The 24,468-nt window shown below is 43.8% G+C and overlaps 3 protein-coding genes across 4 annotated transcripts; 1 reads left to right on the forward strand and 2 right to left on the reverse strand.

Moving 5' to 3' along the window:
* Positions 1–587: 587 nt before the first annotated feature.
* On the reverse strand, positions 588–8,517 carry LOC121870840 (collagen alpha-1(III) chain-like; the record flags this gene model as incomplete). Its single annotated transcript, XM_042372809.1, has 11 exons — positions 8,311–8,517; positions 7,555–7,703; positions 6,733–6,918; positions 5,771–6,217; positions 5,187–5,364; positions 4,431–4,579; positions 3,645–3,794; positions 2,846–3,023; positions 1,883–2,235; positions 1,112–1,343; positions 588–736 (listed from the first exon to the last, which is right to left on the reverse strand). Coding segments are annotated over exons 1-11 (2,378 nt in total), but the record flags the coding sequence as incomplete, so codon positions are not given.
* Positions 8,518–10,688: 2,171 nt separating this feature from the next.
* LOC121870841 (alpha-ketoglutarate-dependent dioxygenase alkB homolog 4-like) lies at positions 10,689–20,974 on the reverse strand. 2 transcript variants are annotated; one of them, XM_042372810.1, is made up of 5 exons: positions 20,892–20,974; positions 20,462–20,577; positions 17,532–17,632; positions 17,016–17,130; positions 10,689–12,745 (listed from the first exon to the last, which is right to left on the reverse strand). In XM_042372810.1, the coding sequence occupies exons 2-5, from the start codon at positions 20,570–20,572 to the stop codon at positions 12,023–12,025; spliced, it is 1,050 nt and encodes a 349-aa protein (XP_042228744.1). In that variant the 5' UTR covers positions 20,573–20,577; positions 20,892–20,974; the 3' UTR covers positions 10,689–12,022. The 2 variants fall into 2 exon arrangements, with proteins under 2 accessions (XP_042228744.1, XP_042228745.1); XM_042372811.1 differs by having other exon boundaries at positions 20,462–20,581; positions 20,892–20,958.
* Positions 20,975–21,258: 284 nt separating this feature from the next.
* LOC121870843 (60S ribosomal protein L34-like) lies at positions 21,259–24,283 on the forward strand. The gene is made up of 4 exons (XM_042372812.1): positions 21,259–21,324; positions 21,478–21,545; positions 22,590–22,787; positions 24,177–24,283. Exons 2-4 carry the CDS (start codon positions 21,484–21,486, stop codon positions 24,259–24,261), a joined length of 345 nt encoding a protein of 114 aa, XP_042228746.1. The 5' UTR covers positions 21,259–21,324; positions 21,478–21,483; the 3' UTR covers positions 24,262–24,283.
* The last annotated feature ends 185 nt before the right edge of the window (positions 24,284–24,468 follow it).

The following is a 24,468-nucleotide window of genomic DNA, read 5'->3' on the forward strand; positions in this document are numbered from 1 at the left end:
CATCGCCCATCATCACATTTCCAGTATTATCGCATACTTAAAAACGGAATGGAGAATAATATCCAACAGGAAAACATAAGTTGGGGTGTTGTGCTGACTGACTGCTCTCTTCTCCTATTGGCTGTAATTTGGTGGGTAGATATTTTAGTCCACCAATCACATTTAAGGACCTGATTGACATATAAAATATGTACCAAGGCACGACCAGGTATGCTATAGGGCCCCTTGAAGTGCGGCCACTGGAATGTCCCAAGGGCCCTCACCACCCCTAGGTGGTCCCAGGGCCCCCTCCCGTCCCTAGCCGTGTCTTAGCGGGTCCCGCCGACCCTGGGAGGCTCCCTAGGGGCGCGGTCGCACCTGGAAAGGTACTGTGGGCCTCCACCGCCCCTGGGAGTATCCTTAGTACCCTCGCCGCTTCTGGGAGGGTTGCAGGGGCCCTGCCGCCCCTATGAAGGTTCCTCGGGCCCCCGCAATCCATGTGATGATTTCAGGGGGCGCTGCCGTCCCTGGGAGGGTCCAATGAGTCCAAGCCGCCCTTGGAAGGGTCCCCGATGCACATGGGAGGGTCGCAGGGGGCACCACCTTACCTGGGTGAGAACCAGGTCACCAGCTGCCTCTGGGATGGGTCCATGGGGCCTCTGCTGCCCCTGGGTGGGTCCCAATGGCCCCAGCCACTATTTGGATATTCCCTGCCGCACCTTGGAGGTTCCCTGAGAGCGCCAGCCCTGTATGGTCTCTGGGGGCAGTTGTTTTTCTGTTATTTAGAGCGTTGGGAGATGCAACTACATCGCCCATCATCACATTTCCAGTATTATCGCATACTTAACAACGGAATGGAGAATAATATCCAACAGGAAAACATAAGTTGGGGTGTTGTGCTGACTGACTGCTCTCTTCTCCTATTGGCTGTAATTTGGTGGGTAGATATTTTAGTCCACCAATCACATTTAAGGAACTGATGGACGTATAAAATATATACCTAGGCACAACCAGGTATGCTATAGAGCCCCTGGACGTGCAGCCCCTGTAGTGTGCCAAGGGGCCCCACTGCTCCTGGAGGGTCCTAGGGCCCCCTCTCGTCCCTAGGAGTGTCTCAGTGGGTCCCGCCTACCCAAGGAGGGTCCCTAGGGGCGCTGTCACACCTGGAAAGGTACTGCGGGCCTCCACCGCCCCTGGGAGGGTCCTTAGTACAATCGTCGCTTCTCGGAGGTGTTGCAAGGGCCCTGCCGCCCCTATGAGGTTTCCTGGGGCCCCTGCAATCCATGCGATGATTCCAGTGGGGGCCGCCGTCCATGGGAGGGTCCAATGAGTCCCAGCCACCTTTGGAAGGGTCACCGACGCACCTGGAGGGTCCCAGGGGGCACCACCTTATTTTGGATAAGACCAAGGTCCCTGGCTGCCTCTGGGTGGGTCCATGGGGCCTCTGCTGCCCCTAGGCGGGTCCCAAGTGGCTCCGGCCACTCCTAGGAGGTTCCCTGTCGCACGTGGGTGGTTCCCTAAGAGCGTCAGCCCTGTATGGTCTCTGGGGGCAGTTGTTTTTCTGTTATTTAGAGCGTTGGGAGATGCAACTACATCGCCCATCATCACATTTCCAGTATTATCGCATACTTAAAAACGGAATGGAGAATAATATCCAACAGGAAAACATAAGTTGGGGTGTTGTGCTGACTGACTGCTCTCTTCTCCTATTGGCTGTAATTTAGTGGGTAGATATTTTAGTCCACCAATCACATTTAAGGAACTGATGGACGTATAAAATATGTACCAAGGCACAACCAGGTATGCTATAGGGCCCCTGGAATGTCCCAAGGGCCCCCACCACCCCTAGGTGGTCCCAGGGCCCCCTCCCGTTCCTGGGAGTGTCTTAGCGGGTCCCGCCGACCCTGGGAGGGTCCCTAGGGGCGCGGTCACACCTGGAAAGGTACTGTGGGCCTCCACATTACCGGGAGGGGTCATGGTACCCTCGCACTTCTGGGGAGGTAGCAGGGAGCCTGCCACACTTCTCAGGGGTTTCACCAATGCAATCCCATGTGATGATTCGGGGCGCTGCATCCTGGAGGGTCCAATGAATTGGCCTTGTGGAAGGGTCCCGATGCACCTGGGGAGGGTCGCAGAGGCACCACCTTGCCTGGTGAGAACCAGGTCACCAGCTGCCTCTGGGATGGGTCCATGGGGCCTCTGCTGCCCTTGGGTGGGGTCCAATGGCCCCCAGCCCTCCTTGGATGTTCCCTGCCACTGTGGAGGTTCCCAGGCTCAGCCTGTATAGTCTCTGAGACGTTTTGTGTTTCTTAACTGGGAGATGTGTATGTCCATTCAGTATTATAACATGCTTAAAACAGGGCTGATATATCCAACAGGAAAACATAAGTTGGGGTGTTGTGCTGACTGACTGCTCTCTTCTCCTATTGGCTGTAATTTGGTGGGTAGATATTTTAGTCCACCAATCACATTTAAGGAACTGATGGACGTATAAAATATATACCTAGGCACAACCAGGTATGCTATAGAGCCCCTGGACGTGCAGCCCCTGTAGTGTGCCAAGGGGCCCCACTGCTCCTGGAGGGTCCTAGGGCCCCCTCTCGTCCCTAGGAGTGTCTCAGTGGGTCCCGCCTACCCAAGGAGGGTCCCCAGGGGCACTGTCACACCTGGAAAGGTACTGCGGGCCTACACCGCCCCTGGGAGGGTCCTTAGTACAATCGTCGCTTCTGGGAGGGTTGCAGAGGCCCTGCCGCCCCTATGAGGGTTCCTGGGGCCCCCGCAATCCATGCAATGATTCCAGGGGGGGCCGCCGTCCATGGGAGGGTCCAATGAGTCCCAGCCGCCTTTGGAAGGGTCACCGACGCACCTGGAGGGTCCCAGGGGGCATCACCTTATCTGGATAGGACCAACGTCCCTGGCTGCCTCTGGGTGGGTCCATGGGGCCTCTGCTGCCCCTGGGTGGGTCCCAAGTGGCCCTGGCCACTCCTAGGACGTTCCCGGTCGCACGTGGGTGGTTCCCTAAGAGCGTCAGCCCTATATGGTCTCTGGGGGCAGTTGTTTTTCTGTTATTTAGAGCGCTGGGAGATGCAACTACATCGCCCATCATCACATTTCCAGTATTATCGCATACTTAAAAACGGAATGGAGAATAATATCCAACAGGAAAACATAAGTTGGGGTGTTGTGCTGACTGACTGCTCTCTTTTCCTATTGGCTGTAATTTGGTGGGTAGATATTTTAGTCCACCAATCACATTTAAGGAACTGATGGACGTATAAAATATGTACCAAGGCACAACCAGGTATGCTATAGGGCCCCTGGAATGTCCCAAGGGCCCCCACCACCCCTAGGTTGTCCCAGGGCCCCCTCCCGTCCCTGGGAGTGTCTTAGCGGGTCCCGCCTACCCTGGGAGGGTCCCTAGGGGCGCGGTCACACCTGGAAAGGTACTGTGGGCCTCCACCGCCCCTGGGAGTATCCTTAGTACCCTCGCCGCTTCTGGGAGGGTTGCAGGGGCTCTGCCGCCCCTATGAGGGTTCCTGGGGCCCCCGCAATCCATGTGATGATTTCTGGGGGCGCTGCCGTCCCTGGGAGGGTCCAATGAGTCCAAGCCGCCCTTGGAAGGGTCCCCGATGCACCTGGGAGGGTCGCAGGGGGCACCACCTTACCTGGGTGAGAACCAGGTCACCAGCTGCCTCTGGGATTGGGTCCATGGGGCCTCTGCTGCCTCTGGGTGGGTCCCAATGGCCCCAACCACTACTTGGATGTTCCCTGCCGCACCTTGGAGGTTCCCTGAGAGCGCCAGCCCTGTATGGTCTCTGGGGGAACTTGTTTTTGTGTTATTTATAATGCTGGGAGATGCAAATACATCGCCCATCATCACATTTCCAGTATTATCGCATACTTAAAAACGGAATGGAGAATAATATCCAACAGGAAAACATAAGTTGGGGTGTTGTGCTGACTGACTGCTCTCTTCTCCTATTGGCTGAAATTTGGTGGGTAGATATTTTAGTCCACCAATCACATTTAAGGAACTGATGGACGTATAAAATATGTACCAAGGCACGACCAGGTATGCTATAGGGCCCCTTGAAGTGCGGCCCCTGATATGTCCCAATGGCCCTCATCACCCCTAGGTGGTCCCAGGGCCCCCTCCCGTCCCTAGGCGTGTCTTAGCGGGTCCCGCCGACCCTGGGAGGGTCCCTAGGGGCGCTGTCACACCTGGAAAGGAACTGCGGGCCTCCACCGCCACTGGCAGGATCCTTAGTACCCTCGCCGCTTCTGGGAGGGTAGCAGGGGCCCTGCCGCCCCTATGAGGGTTCCTAGGGTCCCCGCAATCCATGTGATGATTTCAGGGGGCGCTGCCGTCCCTAGGAGGGTCCAATGAGTCCAAGCCGCCCCTGGAAGGGTCCCCGATGCACCTGGGAGGGTCGCAGGGGGCACCACCTTACCTGGGTGAGAACCAGGTCACCAGCTGCCTCTGGGATGGGTCCATGGGGCCTCTGCTGCCCTTGGGTGGGTCCCAATGGCCCCAGCCACTACTTGGATGTTCCCTGCCACACCTTGGAGGTTCCCCGAGAGCGCCAGCCCTGTATGGTCTCTGGGGGAACTTGTTTTTGTGTTATTTATAACGCTGGGAGATGCAACTACATCGCCCATCATCACATTTCCAGTATTATCGCATACTTAAAAACGGAATGGAGAATAATATCCAACAGGAAAACATAAGTTGGGGTGTTGTGCTGACTGACTGCTCTCTTCTCCTATTGGCTGTAATATGGTGGGTAGATATTTTAGTCCACCAATCACATTTAAGGAACTGATGGACGTATAAAATATATACCAAGGCACAACAAGGTATGCTATAGGGCCCCTGGACGTGCAGCCCCTGTAGTGTCCCAAGGAGCCCCACTGCTCCTGGAGGGTCTCAGGGCCCCCTCTCGTCCCTGGGAGTGTCTCAGTGGGTCCCGCCTACCCTAGGAGGGTCCCTAGGGGCGCTGTCACACCTGGAAAGGTACTGCGGGCCTCCACCGCCCCTGGGAGGGTCCTTACTACAATCGTCGCTTCTCGGAGATGTTGCAGGGGCCCTGCCGCCCCTATGAGGTTTCCTGGGGCCCCCGCAATCCATGCGATGATTCCAGTGGGGGCCGCCGTCCATGGGAGGGTCCAATGAGTCCCAGCCACCTTTGGAAGGGTCACCGACGCACTTGGAGGGTCCCAGGGGGCACCACCTTATCTGGATAAGACCAAGGTCCCTGGCTGCCTCTGGGTGGGTCCCTCGGGCCTCTACTGCCCCTAGGCGGGTCCCAAGTGGCTCCGGCCACTTCTAGGAGGTTCCCTGTCGCACGTGGGTGGTTCCCTAAGAGCGTCAGCCCTGTATGGTCTCTGGGGGCAGTTGTTTTTCTGTTATTTAGAGCGTTGGGAGATGCAACTACATCGCCCATCATCACATTTCCAGTATTATCGCATACTTAACAACGGAATGGAGAATAATATCCAACAGGAAAACATAAGTTGGGGTGTTGTGCTGACTGACTGCTCTCTTCTCCTATTGGCTGTAATTTGGTGGGTAGATATTTTAGTCCACCAATCACATTTAAGGAACTGATGAACGTATAAAATATATACCTAGGCACAACCAGGTATGCTATAGGGCCCCTGGACGTGCAGCCCCAGTAGTGTCCCAAGGGGCCCCACTGCTCCTGGAGGGTTCCAGCGCCCCCTCTTGTCCCTGGGAGTGTCTCAGTGGGTCCCGCCTACCCAAGGAGGGTCCCTAGGGGCGCTGTCACACCTGGAAAGGTACTGCAGGACTCCATCGCCCCTGGGAGGGTCCTTAGTACAATCGTCGCTTCTCGGAAGTGTTGCAAGGGCCCTGCCGCCCCTATGAGGTTTCCTGGGGCCCCCGCAATCCATGCGAAGATTCCAGTGGGGGCCGCCGTCCATGGGAGGGTCCAATGAGTCCCAGCCACCTTTGGAAGGGTCACCGACGCACCTGGAGGGTCCCAGGGGGCACCACCTTATCTGGATAAGACCAAGGTCCCTGGCTGCCTCTGGGTGTGGGTCCTGCGCCCTCGCCGCTCTCAGGCAGTCCCGCGGTCGGGCCACTCCAGGAGGCTGCTCGTCGCACGGGTGGTTCCTAAGAGCCGCCAGCCCTGTATGGTCTCTAAAGTGCTGTTTTCGCTTAGAGCGTTGGGAGATGCAAATATCACCCATCAATGCACTTCCAGTACATCGCATACTTAAAACGGAATGGAGAACAATATCCAACAACAGGAAAACATAAGTTAAAAGTTGTGCTGACTGACTGCTCTCTTCTCCTATTGGCTGTAATTTGGTGGGTAGATATTTTAGTCCACCAATCACATTTAAGGAACTGATGGACGTATAAAATATATACCTAGGCACAACAAGGTATGCTATAGGGCCCCTGGACGTGCAGCCCCTGTAGTGTCCCAAGGAGCCCCACTGCTCCTGGAGGGTCCCAGGGCCCCCTCTCGTCCCTGGGAGTGTCTCAGTGGGTCCCGCCTACCCTAGGAGGGTCCCTAGGGGCGCTGTCACACCTGGAAAGGTACTGCGGGCCTCCACCGCCCCTGGGAGGGTCCTTAGTACAATCGTCGCTTCTCGGAGATGTTGCAGGGGCCCTGCCGCCCCTATGAGGTTTCCTGGGGCCCCCGCAATCCATGCGATGATTCCAGTGGGGGCCGCCGTCCATGGGAGGGTCCAATGAGTCCCAGCCACCTTTGGAAGGGTCACCGACGCACTTGGAGGGTCCCAGGGGGCACCACCTTATCTGGATAAGACCAAGGTCCCTGGCTGCCTCTGGGTGGGTCCCTCGGGCCTCTACTGCCCCTAGGCGGGTCCCAAGTGGCTCCGGCCACTTCTAGGAGGTTCCCTGTCGCACGTGGGTGGTTCCCTAAGAGCGTCAGCCCTGTATGGTCTCTGGGGGCAGTTGTTTTTCTGTTATTTAGAGCGTTGGGAGATGCAACTACATCGCCCATCATCACATTTCCAGTATTATCGCATACTTAAAAACGGAATGGAGAATAATATCCAACAGGAAAACATAAGTTGGGGTGTTGTGCTGACTGACTGCTCTCTTCTCCTATTGGCTGAAATTTGGTGGGTAGATATTTTAGTCCACCAATCACATTTAAGGAACTGATGGACATATAAAATATGTACCAAGGCACGACCAGGTATGCTATAGGGCCCCTTGAAGTGCGGCCCCTGATATGTCCCAAGGGCCCTCATCACCCCTAGGTGGTCCCAGGGCCCCCTCCCATCCCTAGGCGTGTCTTAGCGGGTCCCGCCGACCCTGGGAGGGTCCCTAGGGGCGCTGTCACACCTGGAAAGGAACTGCGGGCCTCCACCGCCACTGGGAGTATCCTTAGTACCCTCGCCGCTTCTGGGAGGGTTGAAGGGGCCCTGCCGCCCCTATGAGGGTTCCTGGGGTCCCCGCAATCCATGTGATTATTTCAGGGGGCGCTGCCGTCCCTGGGAGGGTCCAATGAGTCCAAGCCGCCCTTGGAAGGGTCCCCGATGCACCTGGGAGGGTCGTAAGGGGCACCACCTTACCTGGGTGAGAACCAGGTCACCAGCTGCCTCTGAGATGGGTCCATGGGGCCTCTGCTGCCCTTGGGTGGGTCCCAATGGCCCCAGCCACTACTTGGATGTTCCCTGCCGCACCTTGGAGGTTCCCCGAGAGCGCCAGCCCTGTATGGTCTCTGGGGGAACTTGTTTTTGTGTTATTTATAACGCTGGGAGATGCAACTACATCGCCCATCATCACATTTCCAGTATTATCGCATACTTAAAAACGGAATGGAGAATAATATCCAACAGGAAAACATAAGTTGGGGTGTTGTGCTGACTGACTGCTCTCTTCTCCTATTGGCTGTAATTTGGTGGGTAGATATTTTAGTCCACCAATCACATTTAAGGAACTGATGGACGTATAAAATATATACCTAGGCACGACCAGGAGTGCTATAGGGCCCCTGGACGTGCAGCCCCTTTAGTGTCCCAAGGGGCCCCACTGCCCCTGGAGGGTCTCAGGGCTCACTGCCCTCCCTGTATGGGTCTCAGCGGGTCCCGCCTACCCTGGAAGGGTTCCTAGGGGTGTTGTCACACTTGGGAAGGCATCGCAGGCCTCCACTGCCCTTGGGAACGCCCTTAGTATCCTCGCCGCTTCTGGGAGGGTTCCTGGGGCTTCCTCTATCCATGAGAGGATTCCAGGGGGCGCCGCCGTCCCTGGGAGGGTCCAATGAGTCCCAGCCGCCCGTGGAAGGGGCCCCGACGCACCTGGGAGGGTCGCAGGGGGCACCACCGTACCTGGTTGAGACCCAGGTCACCAGCTGCCTCTTGGTGGGTCCCTGGGGCCTCTGCTGCCCCTGGGTGCGTCCCAAGGGCCCCGGCCACTTCTAGGAGGTTCCCTGCCGCACCTGGGAGGTTCCCTGAGAGTGCCAACCCTGTATGGTCTCTGGGGGCAGTTGTTTTTGTGTTATTTAGAGCGCTGGGAGATGCAACTACATCGCCCATCATCACATTTCCAGTATTATCGCATACTTAAAAACGGAATGCAGAATAATATCCAACAGGAAAACATAAGTTGGGGTGTTGTGCTGACTGGCTGCTCTTTTCTCCTATTGGCTGTAATTTGGTGAGTAGATATTTTAGTCCACCAATCACATTCAAGTAAGGAACTGATGGACGTATATAATATATAGCTAGGCACAACCAGGTATGCTATAGGGAGGAGGGATGTGGGTATGGAGGAGGGCTGAGGAGTGTGGGTCTGGAGAAGAGGAGGGGTGTGGGTATGGAGGAGGGCTGAGGAGTGTGGGTCTGGAGAAGAGGAGGGGTGTGGGTATGGAGGAGGGCTGAGGAGTGTGGGTCTGGAGGAGGTGTGGGGTATGGAGAAGGGGTGTGGGTATGGAGGAGAGGAGGGTGAAGGGTATGGAGGGGTGTATGGAGGAGGGGTGGGTATGGAGGAGGGGTGTGGGTGGAGGAGGGATGTGGATATCGAGGTGGGGTGTGGGTATGGAGGAGGGATGTGGGTATTTAGAAGGGTGGGGTATGGAGGAAGAGTGTGGGTATGGAGGAGGGATGTGGAGTGTGGGTATGGAGGAGGGGTGGGGAGGAAGGGAAGAAGGAAAGTAAAAGGGAGGAGGTGTGGAGTGTGGGGAAGGGAGGGGTGGGGAGTGTGGGTATGGAGGAGGGGTGTGAGGTGATATGGAGGAGTGTGGGAGTGTGGGTATGGAGGAGGGGTGTGGGTGTGGGTATGGAGGGTGGGTGTGGAGTGGGGTATGGAGGAGGGGTGTGGGTATGGAGGGAGGGGTGGGTATGGGAGGAGGGATGTGGAGGGAGGGGGAGGGGGTGGGGTATGGAGGGAAGAGTGTGGGTATGGAGGAGGGGTGTGGGTATGGAGGAAAGGGTGTGGGTATGGAGGAGGGATGTGGGTATGGAGGAGGGTGTGGAGTGTGGGTATGGAGGAGAGGTGTGTGTATGGAGAAGGGATGTGGGGTATGGAGGAGGGGTGTGGGTATGGAGGAAGAGTGTGGGTATGGAGAAGGCGTGTGGGTATGGAGAAGGGGTGTGGGTATGGAGGAAAGGTGTGGGTATGGAGGATGGTTGTGGGTATGGAGGGGGTGTTGGTATGGAGGAGGGATGTGGGAGTGGGGTAAGGGAGGGTATGGGGTATGGAGGGTGTGGGTATGGAGGGTGTGGGTATGAAGGGAGGGGTGTGGGGTATGAGGGTGGGTATGTAGGAAGTGTTAGTATGGAGGAGGGATGTGGGGTGTGGGTATGGAGGGTGTGTGGGTATAGAGGAGGGGTGTGGGTATGGAGGGGGGTGTGGGTATGAAGAGGAGGGGTGTGGGTATGGAGGAGGGGTGTGGGTATGGAGAGGGGTGTGTGGGTATGGATGAGGGTGTGGGTATGGAGGAGGGATGTGGGTATGGTGGAGGGATGCGAGAGTGGAGAGCGTGGACGAGGGGTGTATATAGTATATATATTTATATAGTATACAATCTAAGATGAAAATTTTCTAACCTGAGTAACTGAACTCCAGTTAATTTTCAGAAATCATGTAATAGATATTAACAACTGTAATCTTGATTTTAGATCAAATAAATTATACTAAAAGAATAGTGCAACTGTGTATGGTACCTTGTAAATTGTTGTAATACAGTTAAGTGGTCAACTTTTTGTGACTATCCACTTAAAAAGTCCCGGCATTTAAATGGATTACACTTAAAAACTCAGGATAAAATTTATGGATTTAAAACTCCCGATGAAATCTACGGACTTTTAGCTTCAGCCTTTGACATTTCACCTTCCTGGCGTCATGCATGCACACAGGTGTCCCTGCGCCAGTCTCCCGCTTTGTTTTGTCCAGAGCAATGCGGTGTTGTGTTTACTTCTGCCTTTGTTGTTTCTCTTCGTGCATGTTGTGGTGAATCATTTGATCATTTTTGTAGCCATGAGTTCCCAACCCACACAGGGTGGTGCAGCCTTCAAAGGGAAGCACACTAGCTATTGTAAAATTGTAGAATTAGAAGTGATTAGATGAAAGAAGAGTGGGAGTGGCCAATCCATCCAGTGCTGTTTCTGCTTCATCATCCAACTAATTCTACATCCCCCCAACTCCCACCTCCATCAATCTAATCAAGCCAAACATCTCAACCTTTGAAGCTAAGAAAATAAAAATATTTTTTATGTTAAAATCATTTATTTTTAGAACATTACAATAAGTATTTTGTCTCAATGAACCACTGAAGTAAGTGTGCACCACCGAGTCGCTGACACCACCTACGTTGTCTTAACACACCAATGCCAATGAACTTTAAGGACGTTAGATAAGTTATAAAGTTAAATAATTTCTTAAAATAGTGCTATCAAATGTTTAACAAATATTTCTAAGGTAAATAATTGTTAAAAGATATCATATAAATTTTGTTGAGGGTTGTGTACTAAGTTGTGGTCCTAATTTGATCCATTTCCATTATTTCTTACAGGATTAATTATCCGCTTAAAAGTGATTCGTTATCAGAGGCGTTTTTCCGGTCTCAATTAACCACGGATAATAAGGACCACCTTAACAAGTTCTTAAGTAATTTACAGTTAAATGAAATCTACAACATCAATGTTTTACTGAGGAGTTGCAGTCCTGGTTTGAAATGTGAATACAGCGTCAACATTCCCAGAAGAACACTGCATGTGATTCCGGTGCATCACTGACAGATCTTCTGAAGCAGTGTGATGTTTCCTGATATTTGAGAAGCCCTACTGATCTTGACACTTCCAGCCTCCACTTGTTGAGTAGAGCGGTCATTTAGCACACTGAGACAATGTCAACTGAACACTTGTCTCGATTGTGCATGCAAGAGCATGCATCAATAGAAGGTGTTAGATAGAAATAATGCCTTCACTGAAGATGAGATTGATCGTTTTAGAGCTAAGTGCCGCCTGCAGTATTTATTTAACCATTGAAAGTACACTGCTTATGTTCTGAGCAAGTCTTCATCACGACAGACAGCTAGCATTGGTCATCCCTAGACTTTTAGGATCAATATAAAATTATTTATTTTTGTTAATGATTAATAACTTGGTGATGACAGTGATTAGTGATATTGCTAATCATACAGAACTAAAAAAAAACGATCTCACTTTCATATTGTTTATGTATACAGTATACCTGTTTTAAATAAACTGACCTGTCAGATGTAGTTTTACTGTCTTGCACCCCTTGGAAGACATCCTGCGGATGCCCACAGGTATGTGTACAAATGGAAGATGAACTGAATACTAGAAGAGCTGAAGGAAAGAAGATACTAAGTGCATTATGAAATTGAGGGAGAGAAAAATAAATGTCCTGTCGATAAGAATCGGCATAAATTCTATATCAGGAAACAGCAAACAATTTAAACATTATTATATAATAAAAAACATTATTATTTAATCAATATAAAAAAACAAGCAAAATTTCTATTTACAGGAAAACACCACCAATTTAAATATCACATGTAGCATTAAAAGATTTGTATCAAATATCTAACCCATAATGCTGCCTATGATCCCAGAAGCTTTTGCTGGCTTTTAATATTTCTGCACCCACTTCTGCTTTTGATCCATATTCAAGATAGGTTGGGGTGAGTTCTCGGTAAGTGATGCAAACTCTTCGCGATGGAATGTCTTCTCGTAATATTCCATGCTCCCAGTTATACCTGGCAGGGCCATAAAGAACCAAGAGCGAGCGCTGTGGCATGGGTAATCGCAGTACATATGGCTTACCATCCCTTGAATAAGATGGAGTAGCATTCTTCTCACCTTCAATATCTTTTAGCAGATTTTCCTTTGGTTTCTTACTTTCATTTCTTTTTTGATAAGATTCTCTGAATTCCATTTCAATTTCTTTTTCTTCCTTGACAATACCATCCTCTCTCATAACAGCAGGATAACCTTCTGTATCAATCAGATTATACTTAGTTCTTGGTCCCTCAAATTTCCTCATTGTAAGAGTGGAGCCAATTAATAAACTCAAAGTAGGAATTCTTTCACCCCATATCCAACAGTCATCAATATGAGGGTCAATAGAAGCACCTTTTTCTAATGAGTAATCAAGAGAACATTGTTCGACAGTCTGGAAACCTTTAAGAACATTAACTTTATTAAAGCGGTCTTGGATAAATTTGGTGAATGATGGATAACCAGAGAAGGTCTCTGTCCTCACACGTCGCTTCTTGAAATTACATTTTGGCCCATAATTCTGAAAAAAGAAAAAACATTGTGTGTGTGTATATATATATATAAACAGTAGTACCCCGATTTACGCGGTCAATTGAACCCACAGGGTACCGCGGAAAGTGAAAACTGCGTAAAGTGAACAACAGAACATATGGGATTAATTCCAATAGAGACTGGCCCGACCCCCAAACTCCACTTTTTCCGACACAATACCTATGTTCTAGTAAAAATAACATCTAAATTTTATGATGGTATGCTCACACAATTAATATTTAAGAGAAATACAGTCGCCAGGTTAATGTCCATTCAAATAATGGACTCAAATCCCCCCCCCCCCTCTTCCCAGCTCACTGGCTCCTACCTCTCTGAGAAATGATTGGGTGAAACACTAGATTTTAATGTTTAGTAATAAATAATACCTCAGACTAAAGTTAGGATAATATAATTAACATTTCTGGATTCCTTGCAGGTCAGGGAATATTTTGAATGTAAACTTCATATATTTTGCACAAAAGATAAAATACTTGCTTTGTGTAAACCAAATTATTACATTAGATCTAAAATTTGTATGTCTAATGCAAAATCCATGATGTTTATATTCTAAATGATCATCATATTGTAAGAATTCCAGCAATGTAAATTATATTCTGGCAGTAATTTGTATGAATTTTATGGGCTAAAAAAAATTATACTTCACGCGTATATGAGTAGACACCGCCGGAAAGTGAAAGTCCAGTTCTGGCAAGGTACGGAAAGTGAAACCGTGTAAAGCGGGGTAATACTGTATGTATATATATATATATATATATATATATATATATATATATATATATGTATGTATGTATGTATGTATGTATGTATGTGTGTATGTATGTGTATGTATGTATGTATGTATGTATGTATGTATGTATGTATGTATGTATGTATGTATGTATGTATGTATATATGTATGTATGTATGTATGTATGTATGTATGTATGTATGTATGTATGTATGTATGTATGTATGTATGTATGTATGTATGTATGTATGTATGTATGTATGTATGTATGTATGTATGTATGTATGTATGTATGTATGTATGTATGTATATATATATATATATATATATATATATATATATATATATATATATATATATATATATATATATATATATATATATATATATATATACATATATACAGTGACCCCTCTAACGAACACCTCGGTTAACGTAATTTCGATTAACGAACTGCCTTCCATAAGGATCTTCAATTCGGTTAACGAAAAAAAATTCGCTTAACGAACTTCTTACGAACCGACCTCAACATGTTTTCGCTTGCACTGACCGGGCAACCAGCTTTAGTATCAGTCCGCCAATACATTAATCAGTTCTAGGGCTTAAATTCCTTACTATTTTTGTAAATATCAAGAAGTTTATACTATTCAATAATTTTAAAAGTTTAATATTCAATTTTTTAGTCATTTTAACAATTATTGAACAAAATTGAAGGTAAAGTGACTAGTTTAATGCGCGGCATCCAGCCTCTTAACACAGCAAACAGGCGCCAGTCTCTCTCTGTTTTCACTGGAGGTAACATCTTGCTTGAGACTCTCTTCAACTAAATGCTTTTTTTCTGTGTTTCCAAGCAAATTATTGGTCATTTTGAAATATATTTTATATATTGACAATATATAATGCAGTGCAACGTTGATTTAAAGAAAATAATCTTGAATTAAACCAGAGAGCTAAAATTTTATGGGTGAAATGGCACCATGGGGTGACTTCTCTTCCACCCCAATGCCTTCTCTTCTTCCTTCTCCTCCACCCTCATTCTAAATCCCATCATCATCATCATCATCCAGGAGCCTTCTACATACACACCTCAAAGTAAGTGAACGTTTCTACCATTTTTGTTGAATTTAGGAAATTTTCGGTGAGCTGGAACCAATTACCCAAAAACCCATTGAAACAATGGTTTCGGTTAACGAACATTTCGGTTAACGAACGACCTTCTGGAAATTGGATTTTATTCAAGTAACGAGGCCACTTGTATATATATATATATATATATATATATATATATATATATATATATATATATATATATATATATATATATATATATATATATATATATATATATATATATATATATATATATATATATATATATATATATATATATATATATATATGTTCTGGGCTTGGGAACAAGTTTTCCAGGAGCTCTGAAATATTGCATCATGCTCTGATTCGGCCCCATGTATCAGGCACATGGGTGGGCAAACTGCTTGGGTAACTTTAGGCTGCAGGCTCGCAATCTAAGATCATATTCTGCTGCCATTGTACAAGATTGTTCTTTTCTTTCACTCGCTGCTGTTTTTCGGTTCAATTTTTAATGTGCAATAGTGTACATTATTGTACTAGGACACAAGCAGCCAAGAATAAAGTTTTAAAGCAATGTTAACACTTAAAAAAGTGATTACAGTTACATTTATTGTACTGTACTGTACATTTAGTAAATGTGAAAATACTGTACAGTTGCCGTAGATTTCCTTCGCCCCCTGAGCCTTTGGAACAAACGACAGGTTGTACCTCTCTAGTCCGGCATTCTGTGGTCCGGAACGATTTTGGTTTGCCCAATACGTAGATAGGCAGCTTTTTTTTTCTTTTTTTTTTTTCACTTATCTGAATTATTATTATTATTACAGGAGTATTACATTTTCGCCCCTCAGGCTCCAATGTGGGTCAGTGACCTGTGCCCGGGTGGGCTAATCCCCGTAAAAAAACAACAACAACAAAGCCGCGGGAAATTAAGGTTTGTTTACATCTGGTAGTTCGGCTCTCTCTCTCTGTTTGTCTATACAGAGTACAACATTTAACCCTTCAATAAATAAGTGTTGCTTTCATATTCTTATGTAGAGTAATGACGATATGTTTTCACATGTGCGCACTTACATACACGATCTCACTTTTGTTCTTTAACATTAATGGTTAGCTACTTATATTGTTCCATTTATTAACATTAAATAACATTACTTAAAACAACCATATTAATTTTTACATTAATTTTACTACAGCTACAACCAGGGTCTTATTTTCTTGTTTTATATGTAGAACCACTCAGTCACTGGTTTTGTAATCAACGAAAACAATGCTGTCTCATTTCCTTGTGTGTTTTAATATTCTACGTATTATTAATGAATTGTATTGTTCACTTTGCACACAAACATTAATTCAATAAAAAATACATTCAGCAATAAACAATAATGAATCTTTTGTACATGTGAGAAATGACGCTGTTTACACGATTGTGCACGCCTAAACGTTGGTGGACCACTCAAACCCGTCGAAATTCGAGTTTCCGTCGTCAAAATTTTAAATTATGTAGTGTTTTTTTTTGTGTGTCCAAATAAAAAACGTTGAACTAAAAACTCGCGAAATTTGAGAAGCTACTGTATGACATTTAACCCTTCAATATGTCTTCAAAGAGACCACGAAGCAGTGAAAGTGGTGCTAACATAAGCGCAAGTCACTACCTGTCCAGGAAAAGGGTGAATTTCCATGGTCCGGCACCGGTCAGGTCCCGAGGTTGCCGGACTAGAGAGGTACAACCTGTACCAAACCCTTGGAGTTTCTGGCTCAGATTTTATATTCAACCATGAGATGGCAGTTCTTCACTGTCATGGCACAGATCGAAATAAACAACACAATACCTAGTCTAGTTGCCGGGACTCTCCCAACAGATGGAACGGACTGACAACTTGACATCGAAATAAACTTTTGAAGAATTATTACTAACGTGTTTATATACAGTAATAAAGACAGTCTATATTACTAAGAGAATGTATATAATGGTGATTTAAAGCTTACGGGCACAGAAATTAGCAAAGTGGTTCACATGATATTACAGTACAGTACTTGGAGACCAACAAAGAGAGAACCCCAATTAAAAAACACAAGCAGAACAATTACATAAGCATATAATTCTGGCTGTGGGAGCTAAGATAAAAAGTACACAGTACTCTAGCTACATATAACATTGTTCCTCAATAAAAGATATTCAGATGTTCAGTTAAGAGCATAATACACCATTACAGTATTCTACAAGTTAATTATGAGCAAGGATTATGAGCAAGGATTATGAGCAAACAAGTAAAGAAAACAAAATTATTTAGTATTAACCTATTCAATTCTAATAACTGTTTTCATTAAATAATGTGATAAGTGTTATGATAACTTATGTACCACTTCATTACAAAGTTCATAAATCTGTTATTACTTATAAACCAAAACAGCTTTCTACCTGTTTCCGTCGACCACTCTGAGAAGGATCCCACGGAACTTCATCAATGTGAGTTAGAAGTTCCCTTTCTTCTTCCTCAGATATGAAGTCTAATACAATTTTAGTTCCAGGGAATCTAAAAAAAATATTAAGTGACATTAACAGTGACAACATCTTGGAGAAGCTCAGGACATGACAGCAGTGTAAGTAGTCATGCATCTTCTGCAACACTACAACTATGTGTGGAAATTGTTGACTAATAAGTTGATTGTAAAGGAGATGGCTAACCTATACAGTAATTGGTTTCAGCTGTAGCAATGTACAAAACAGATTTCCAATACTGGCACTGTTATAACTTCCTTGTGTCTGACAACACCAAATATAACAATGTACCAGTACATTACCTAGTTAAATTTCCCTAACTATATACAGTATACTGTATTACAGTTCAGAATACTGTATTATGCCATTATTTTGAGTTTTAACAATATTTATTCCTGGAATGGTGAAAAGAAATTAACTGATCATACAATTTACCTGATGGGTTCTCCCTGATGATGTGGGTGAACTTTCCAGCTGTCCGTCTCCCAGCCTGGCCAGGCGAGGTCACACATTGGGCAATACACATAGGAGCACTCCTGGCCAGTAAAAAATAATGCATGTCACTTATGTCAGTATTGTAAAACATACAAAGAAGATCAGTTGATATACAGTATCTGTTTCAGAGCAAAATATACAAATACGAGTACTAATCATCTCCACTACAGTACAGGGTATTAAAAAAAAAAGTGTGAAAGGAACCAATGACGTACATAAAGAAAGATGCCATGGCAGAATCATAGCTTAGATCTTCCGGCCGTAGATTAGTGTGTTGGAGGAAATTTGGTAAAACTGTTGTAGATGGCTAACACCAGAAGAAGTTGCTCGATTTCATTAAGTTTTTCCAAAGATGTTGTTTGGATGATAGTAAATAATAAAAGTGATACAGCAACTAGTTTAAGTTAATTATAAGTATCCATTTTTATTTTATTTTTTTTTGTAGTTTTTCTCTATCAATGACCATAAATCACCTGTAATGGGCAAGGAATGAAGGATGAAGGATACTGTGGAGTAAAAGATAGTGTAAAACTGATCATAAGACACTAAAATGATGTCTCTCCCTCCTTTGTATGCAAAGAAATTATTTACCATAAATATTCAGCTGAAAAATCTGTTGCATCAATGCGTGTTGTCGTCTGCACTCGGTCCGAGCGTACTCTCGTTTACAAAAAAAGTAAAATTATGTCATGCCACTGCAAGAAAGTTGCTTTTATTGGTACCAGATATCAAAGTACAGTAAATACTTTCTGTTCAATAGGTAAGATTAGGTAGGGTTCTTTGGTTGGTTAGGTCAGGTTCTATTAGGTTCTGTGCAGTGTCATTTTTATTACTTACTATCATCCAAAGAACATCTGTGGAAAATTTGAATAAAATTGAACATCTTCTGGTGTTAGCCATCAGCTTCAGGATTACTGATTTTGGGGGAGCAGAGGATATTTTGCCGTGACCGGCTAAGTTCCTACTAATGCTATTTTACCGTGAGTGCGCTCTGATTAGCTAATCATCCATTACCAGCAAACAACAAGAGAACTATTTTTGACTGTGACTGGCAGCATTTGGCATTTACTTCACCGTGAGCCAGTTGTCGTGTACCTGTAAATATACCTAGCCATATTTCTGTTGTGCATGGAAACTACGTATTAACAAAAATAGAGGTAAAGAGAAGTTTTAGGTCGAACACAGAATTGAATATTTCTATTTATACAGGGAGAAAGAAAAAAAAAAAAAATTATATACGTATTCTATTACATTTCCAGCGCAAATTTATACTTTTTGAGCATTTTAACCGATAAGACCTCCCCAATTACCAACAATATTGGTGGTTCAATGTGGGCAGTAGAGGAAAAATGTGGGGCAAAATAATAAAAAGAGAACACTAAACAGTAAAGATTTAGAAAATAAAACCAGGCAACTGAATACAGAGAGAGAAAAAAAGAAAAGAAAATTTATTCGATAATGTTTGTCGGAAATTTATAGTTTTCGAGTAAAAGTAAAAAAAAGTAAAGTATAATATTTGGCCAATCAGCGTGTGTTGATCTGACGTAATACCCGTGTGCTAATCAGCAATTGTGGCCAGTTGGAAGATGGCGTCTGTTTGAGATAGATGTACAGTCTTGTTCAAGATTCTTCAAAGACTTCTGGAGACAGCTGGCAACTCAAGGCCATTTGTTTAGGAGGGAGATAGGAAGAAACTGGTTCACAAATAGGGTGGTGGACGAGTGGAACAAGCTTAGCAACTTTGTAGAAAGTGCGGGAACTCTGGAAAGTTTCAAAAGGAGGCTGGATAGATTCATGGATGATAGAGAGTGGTAGTAACTCTCGACAGGAGCTGCCATGCACAGGCCAACCGGCCTATTGCAGACTCCTTATTTTCTTATGTTCCTATGTTCTTATGTTTACTATAGTACGTAGTAAAAATTATGAAAGAATTTAAAAGGTCATCGGTGATTGGTTACTTAGTTCCCCGTTGCTAAATTAATGGTCGAGCTTTGTTGTTTTGCATTGTATTATACTGCGTACTAAAGTAAACAAACGGCCTCGAGTTGCCAGCTGTCTCCAGCAGTGTTCGAAGAATCTTGAACAAGACTGTACTTTGGCTGGCTGCTGCCTTATTCAACGCATTTTGGACAATGAAGCAGCAGCCATTGTCATTTCTAGGGCTCACTGTGTTTTTGTTTCATCTGCATGGTACTATGGTAAGAAACAGCCACTTCCTCAGTCAAGTCACATTACTCTATCCTCCGATATCTCTTACTTAAGCTAAGTTTCTTATGCACTAGGGTTGGGGTGGGGTGGGGTTAGGTTAGGTGGGTTAGGTTAGGTCAGGTTAGGTTTTTTAGTTTTTTCCAATACTGACAGTACTTGTTCTGTGGTATAGTTTTCTCTGATTTTATCGTGCTGAATAGAATTACTGTCTGCCACTGTATACCTACAGTGTATAATGCACATTCTGAACTAATATGAACTCGTATGATGAGTTTGCAACATAATATCCATCTATCTACCAGACAAGGTGAAATTTAGGGGTCTCCAATGTAGTTGTTCTAGACTGTTAATTTCGACTAGTATTTGGTGTTAGAAAGTCACAAAAAAATTGGAAAACTTACTTTAATCTGAGTTAATAGATCAAGTGCATGTACCTAACCTAACCTAATCTACTCTATTCAAATCTAACCTAACCTAACCTAACACAACTCAGATTAAATTAAGTTTACCAATTTTTTGTGACTTTGTGACACCAAATACTAGTCGAGAAGTGATTAGCAGTCTGATTTATTCATCTAGGACCATTATTTGACTTCATTCCGGCTACATTTGGGTAATTAGTCAGACCGGGTTCTCTAATGGTCACAGGATGATATATTTACCCTCTGTTCCTCATTAACCCAACTGTTGTAGGTGTTGACAGCTTCATGATCCTCCTCACACACCAGACAGGTCCTCTGCCCTTTACACCCACAGGGACGGGGGTGATACATGACCTCTGTCTCATGGAAGATATAAATTGTTAAGTCTCCCTCCAGCACCAGATTGTTGTCCACAGGTATAGGCCTATAGGCAGATACAAGTAATTAATAAAATATTATAAAGGTTCATGTGATATATGAACCAGGATACCTGTTAGTTTTCTCAGTTAAAAAGTTAATGAATAATGATAGTTTTCAACCCATATATTTACAATTAGCTGAATAATAAAAAAAAACTGAAGCAATATTTCCCGATGTTTATGGGTATAGTGAAAATGATTATATAGAGACAAGAACATTGAATTTTAGTGTTAAGCAAATATTAAAATACCTATTGTACTAAATTAATAACATTGACGGGAATCAATAATAGGAATTGTTACTGAAGTTGACGTCTCCAGAAGGTTCTTACATGGACTTAAATTACAATATTTTAAAACAAATCAGTATTTTCAGTTAGTTTTGAAATGCTATATATATATTAAGAAAGAATACAGTCAAGTGTAATTTATAAATTAAATACTCACTAACAAATTATTAATATTAATATGTAGAAATTATAAGCATAACTAAAGACAAAGGTTGATATTTTATTATTATTCATGATAAATAAAGAAAATACGGTCTTAATTACCTGCAACTCGTTATAGCATTTAATTGATACAAGTAGAAATAAAATAATAAATGTTACCCCGTATAATAGTTAAGGTTTAGTGAGGTTGGTCAGCCTGGTCTCTTTCCCAGGCCACCATTAAAGCCTCCATGTACGGGAAGAATATGTGTTACTTTATCTTAGTTCATCGTGATTATAACATTAACTGTGTTTGATATATGTGTGGTAAAGTATTCCTCCATTACTGCCAATAAGTATTTAGTGGTTAAATCTGTTATAATAAAAAGGTAATTGTGATTTCCAGATAAAAATGGTGAGGTTAACTTATCGTAGGCGTCTCTCCTACAACACCACCAGTAACAGGAGGAAAATGTAAGTATGGATTTTTTTATTTAAGTATTGTATCTTTTGAGTAATATATAATAACCTAAGTGTAGTATATGTAAAGTTTCATATTTATAAACTCGATCACACGTTGAGACCTTAAACATTTCCCTACCTCATACAACAGTTATTATTTAAAGGTGAAATAATTCTTACATCTACATGCTTCCTTCCTAACCTGTTTAATTTTGTCACAATATATATTTTAGTGTTTTTAGGACTACAACTGTCTAGGTCTGGGTACAATCTTTTCTGGGTTACAAAATATTACAGTGTACCGAATTAGGTAAAGATTCTTATTATGGCACAATGGCAATTTGATTAATAAAATACATGTTTTTCTTGTATATTTTATCCTGTTATAATCGAATATATGACCATTAGCTATTGCCGTGGGAACTTCAGGGTTAAAAGTCCACCAAACGTTTGAAAACCTAACCTAACCTAACCAAGGAATATCCTAATGCTGTACAGTACTATAAAAAAAACTTACCTAATTTAACTGATGATGGAGGAAGAGATTTTCAGCAAACTTAAATCCGTCAGTGTTGTATCTTGGTTACATCCACAGAGTGTAACCATGTTTGATTGTGTGTGAAACCAGTCTTACTGTTGAAGTTTTTGTGTAGCCATTACATAAAATTGGTAATATTGGTTTGAACGGTTAGGTAGGGTTTTCAAAGCTCTGCCCCATCCCCCCCCTTTTTTTTTTAGATTGTCATTGCTTGTGTTAAATGAGTAATATCTCCATAAGTATGCATTTCCCAAGGAAGTAAAAGTCATATTCATTTATAGCAAGAAAAAATGCATAAGACAATTCTATTTTAGTACAGTACTTGTCTTCAGTTTCTCATTGTTGCATAAAATGAATTGTTACTCTTTCCCATTGAGATGTACAGGATTTTTTCTTATTAAACTTGGTAAAAGAATCGTTCACTAGACCCAATTTTCTAGTAACAAAATTATTTAGCCTCTGTTACAAGGTGGTCATAAAGGTTTTGTAAGACTTTCATAATGAATATTCCTTTGTAGTGTGAAGACTCCTGGTGGTCGCCTGGTATATCACTATAAGAAGAAACCCGGTAAGGCTCCAGCATGTGGAGATTGCAAGACGAGGCTACCTGGTATTGTTGTTGCCCGACCTCACGAGCTCCATCGCTTGTCAAAGCGTGTTAAGAGAGTGGCTCGTGCTTATGGAGGTAATCTCTGCCATAAGTGTGTCCGTGAGAGGTAAGTTTAAATTATATGGATTTGTATTGGTTTCTTATGAGACTCCATCCATCAATCTGCTTCAGTTAGCAGCAAGTTTTATATTAACCAAGATTTTTAAACCCCTTGATAAGAATTATGCAGATATGCTTTAAAATTTCACTTGAGCGTATTTGTGCACATGTGTGAATTGCAGCCATAGAGTTAAAGATAAATCGCACCTAAAGAATGTCAGGAGAGTACAGGTATCTCTCGCTTACAAATTTCGTAAATTGTCACTCTTTTTCGGGCTACTAAAGCTCCCCCCCGCTTATACGAATTTGGGGCCCGGCAAAAAATTAAACTAAACGCATCCCTGGAAGTCGGCAGGGGAAGGTCACATCCCCTTGGCCCTCTCCCTACAAGACTGAGGTAGAAGTTATGATTATTTTTCAACACGTAATTTCATGTATATAAACAATCTTCTAATTTTCTTTAATATTAATTTACATTCACACAATCCTACATCAGAATGTGCCCAAAAATTTTTTCGAGACTGAATATTTCTTTGTATTAAATGAGCTGGTTGGGCTTGGGGAAGTTAAGGTTAAAATTCAATTTGTATTTTTTGCAAAGCTGAACTTGGTTTCTCTTATTTTCAGTCAGCAACATGCACACACAATTCTATTTACATAATGTATAAAATAAAGGTACAAAATAACTATCATAGTGTCTAAATTATAAGGAATAAACATTTCTTTGTGTGTGAGCGGGATATGATAGCCATTCTACGAATCAGGAGGGGGAGCATCCCTGGCCAGACTGGGTTGTAGTGCCTTGAGGGCGGCCATGTATAACACAGCCAGCTTTTATACAAATGGCGCCTGTGTTAAACTTTGATTTAGCTTTTCCATGACGGTTTTAGCTCATTTTCATCATTGTGTTAGGTAGTGAATTAAAGGAGTTGTGTACTATTTATCATTAGTCGAGTGGGTTTTTTTTCTTGCTCGTGAACCCATTTCAAGGTTTTAGGGAATTTTTGTCTTTGGGGGCCGAACCCTTTTTTGTTCTGTTATTCGTATATATTGAGGGATACCTGTACATTGGTCTTGAAAGAATTGGTTAAATTTTGTTCCTAACAATCTTTACATCAGTGACTAAATGTTGTTGTTTTAATTCTAATTATTTGAGGGGGGGGGGGTTGGAATCTATTAATCTTTGCATTTTGACAGTACAAAAGGTTTCATTATCTAAATAAATTAGTCTGCAAACTTTGTGCACTTAACAATGTCTGCCCAATTTTATCTACATCAATATAATCATATCTGGTTAGCTCTCAAAGGTACTATTTAAGCCTTAACTACTTCTGTGATATGCACTGTATTTCTAAAAACTTGCACGTTCAACCAACATTATTATTATTTTTTTCAGGGTGGTGCGAGCGTTCCTGATCGAGGAGCAGAAGATTGTGGTAAAGGTTTTGAAGGCCCAGAAAGCTGCAACAAAGGCAAAGTAAAATGTATTGAATAAAGAAAAAAGATCACCAGATGTTTTTGTAACCATCAAGATCTAGTATGCTTTGTTAGTACAGTACAGAGTCGGGTCTTGTCCAGGCTGTGCAAGATGAGCACTTCCTGGATATAGGGCTGGACATGTAATTTTTCAAATCTATTTTTCCAACAGATATGTAAATATTTTGAGGAAGATACTCCGACAGGAATTT

The sequence above is a fragment of the Homarus americanus genome, unplaced genomic scaffold (assembly GCF_018991925.1).
Source record: "Homarus americanus isolate GMGI-L3 unplaced genomic scaffold, GMGI_Hamer_2.0 scaffold3901, whole genome shotgun sequence".
NCBI classification, from domain to species: Eukaryota; Metazoa; Arthropoda; class Malacostraca; order Decapoda; family Nephropidae; genus Homarus; species Homarus americanus.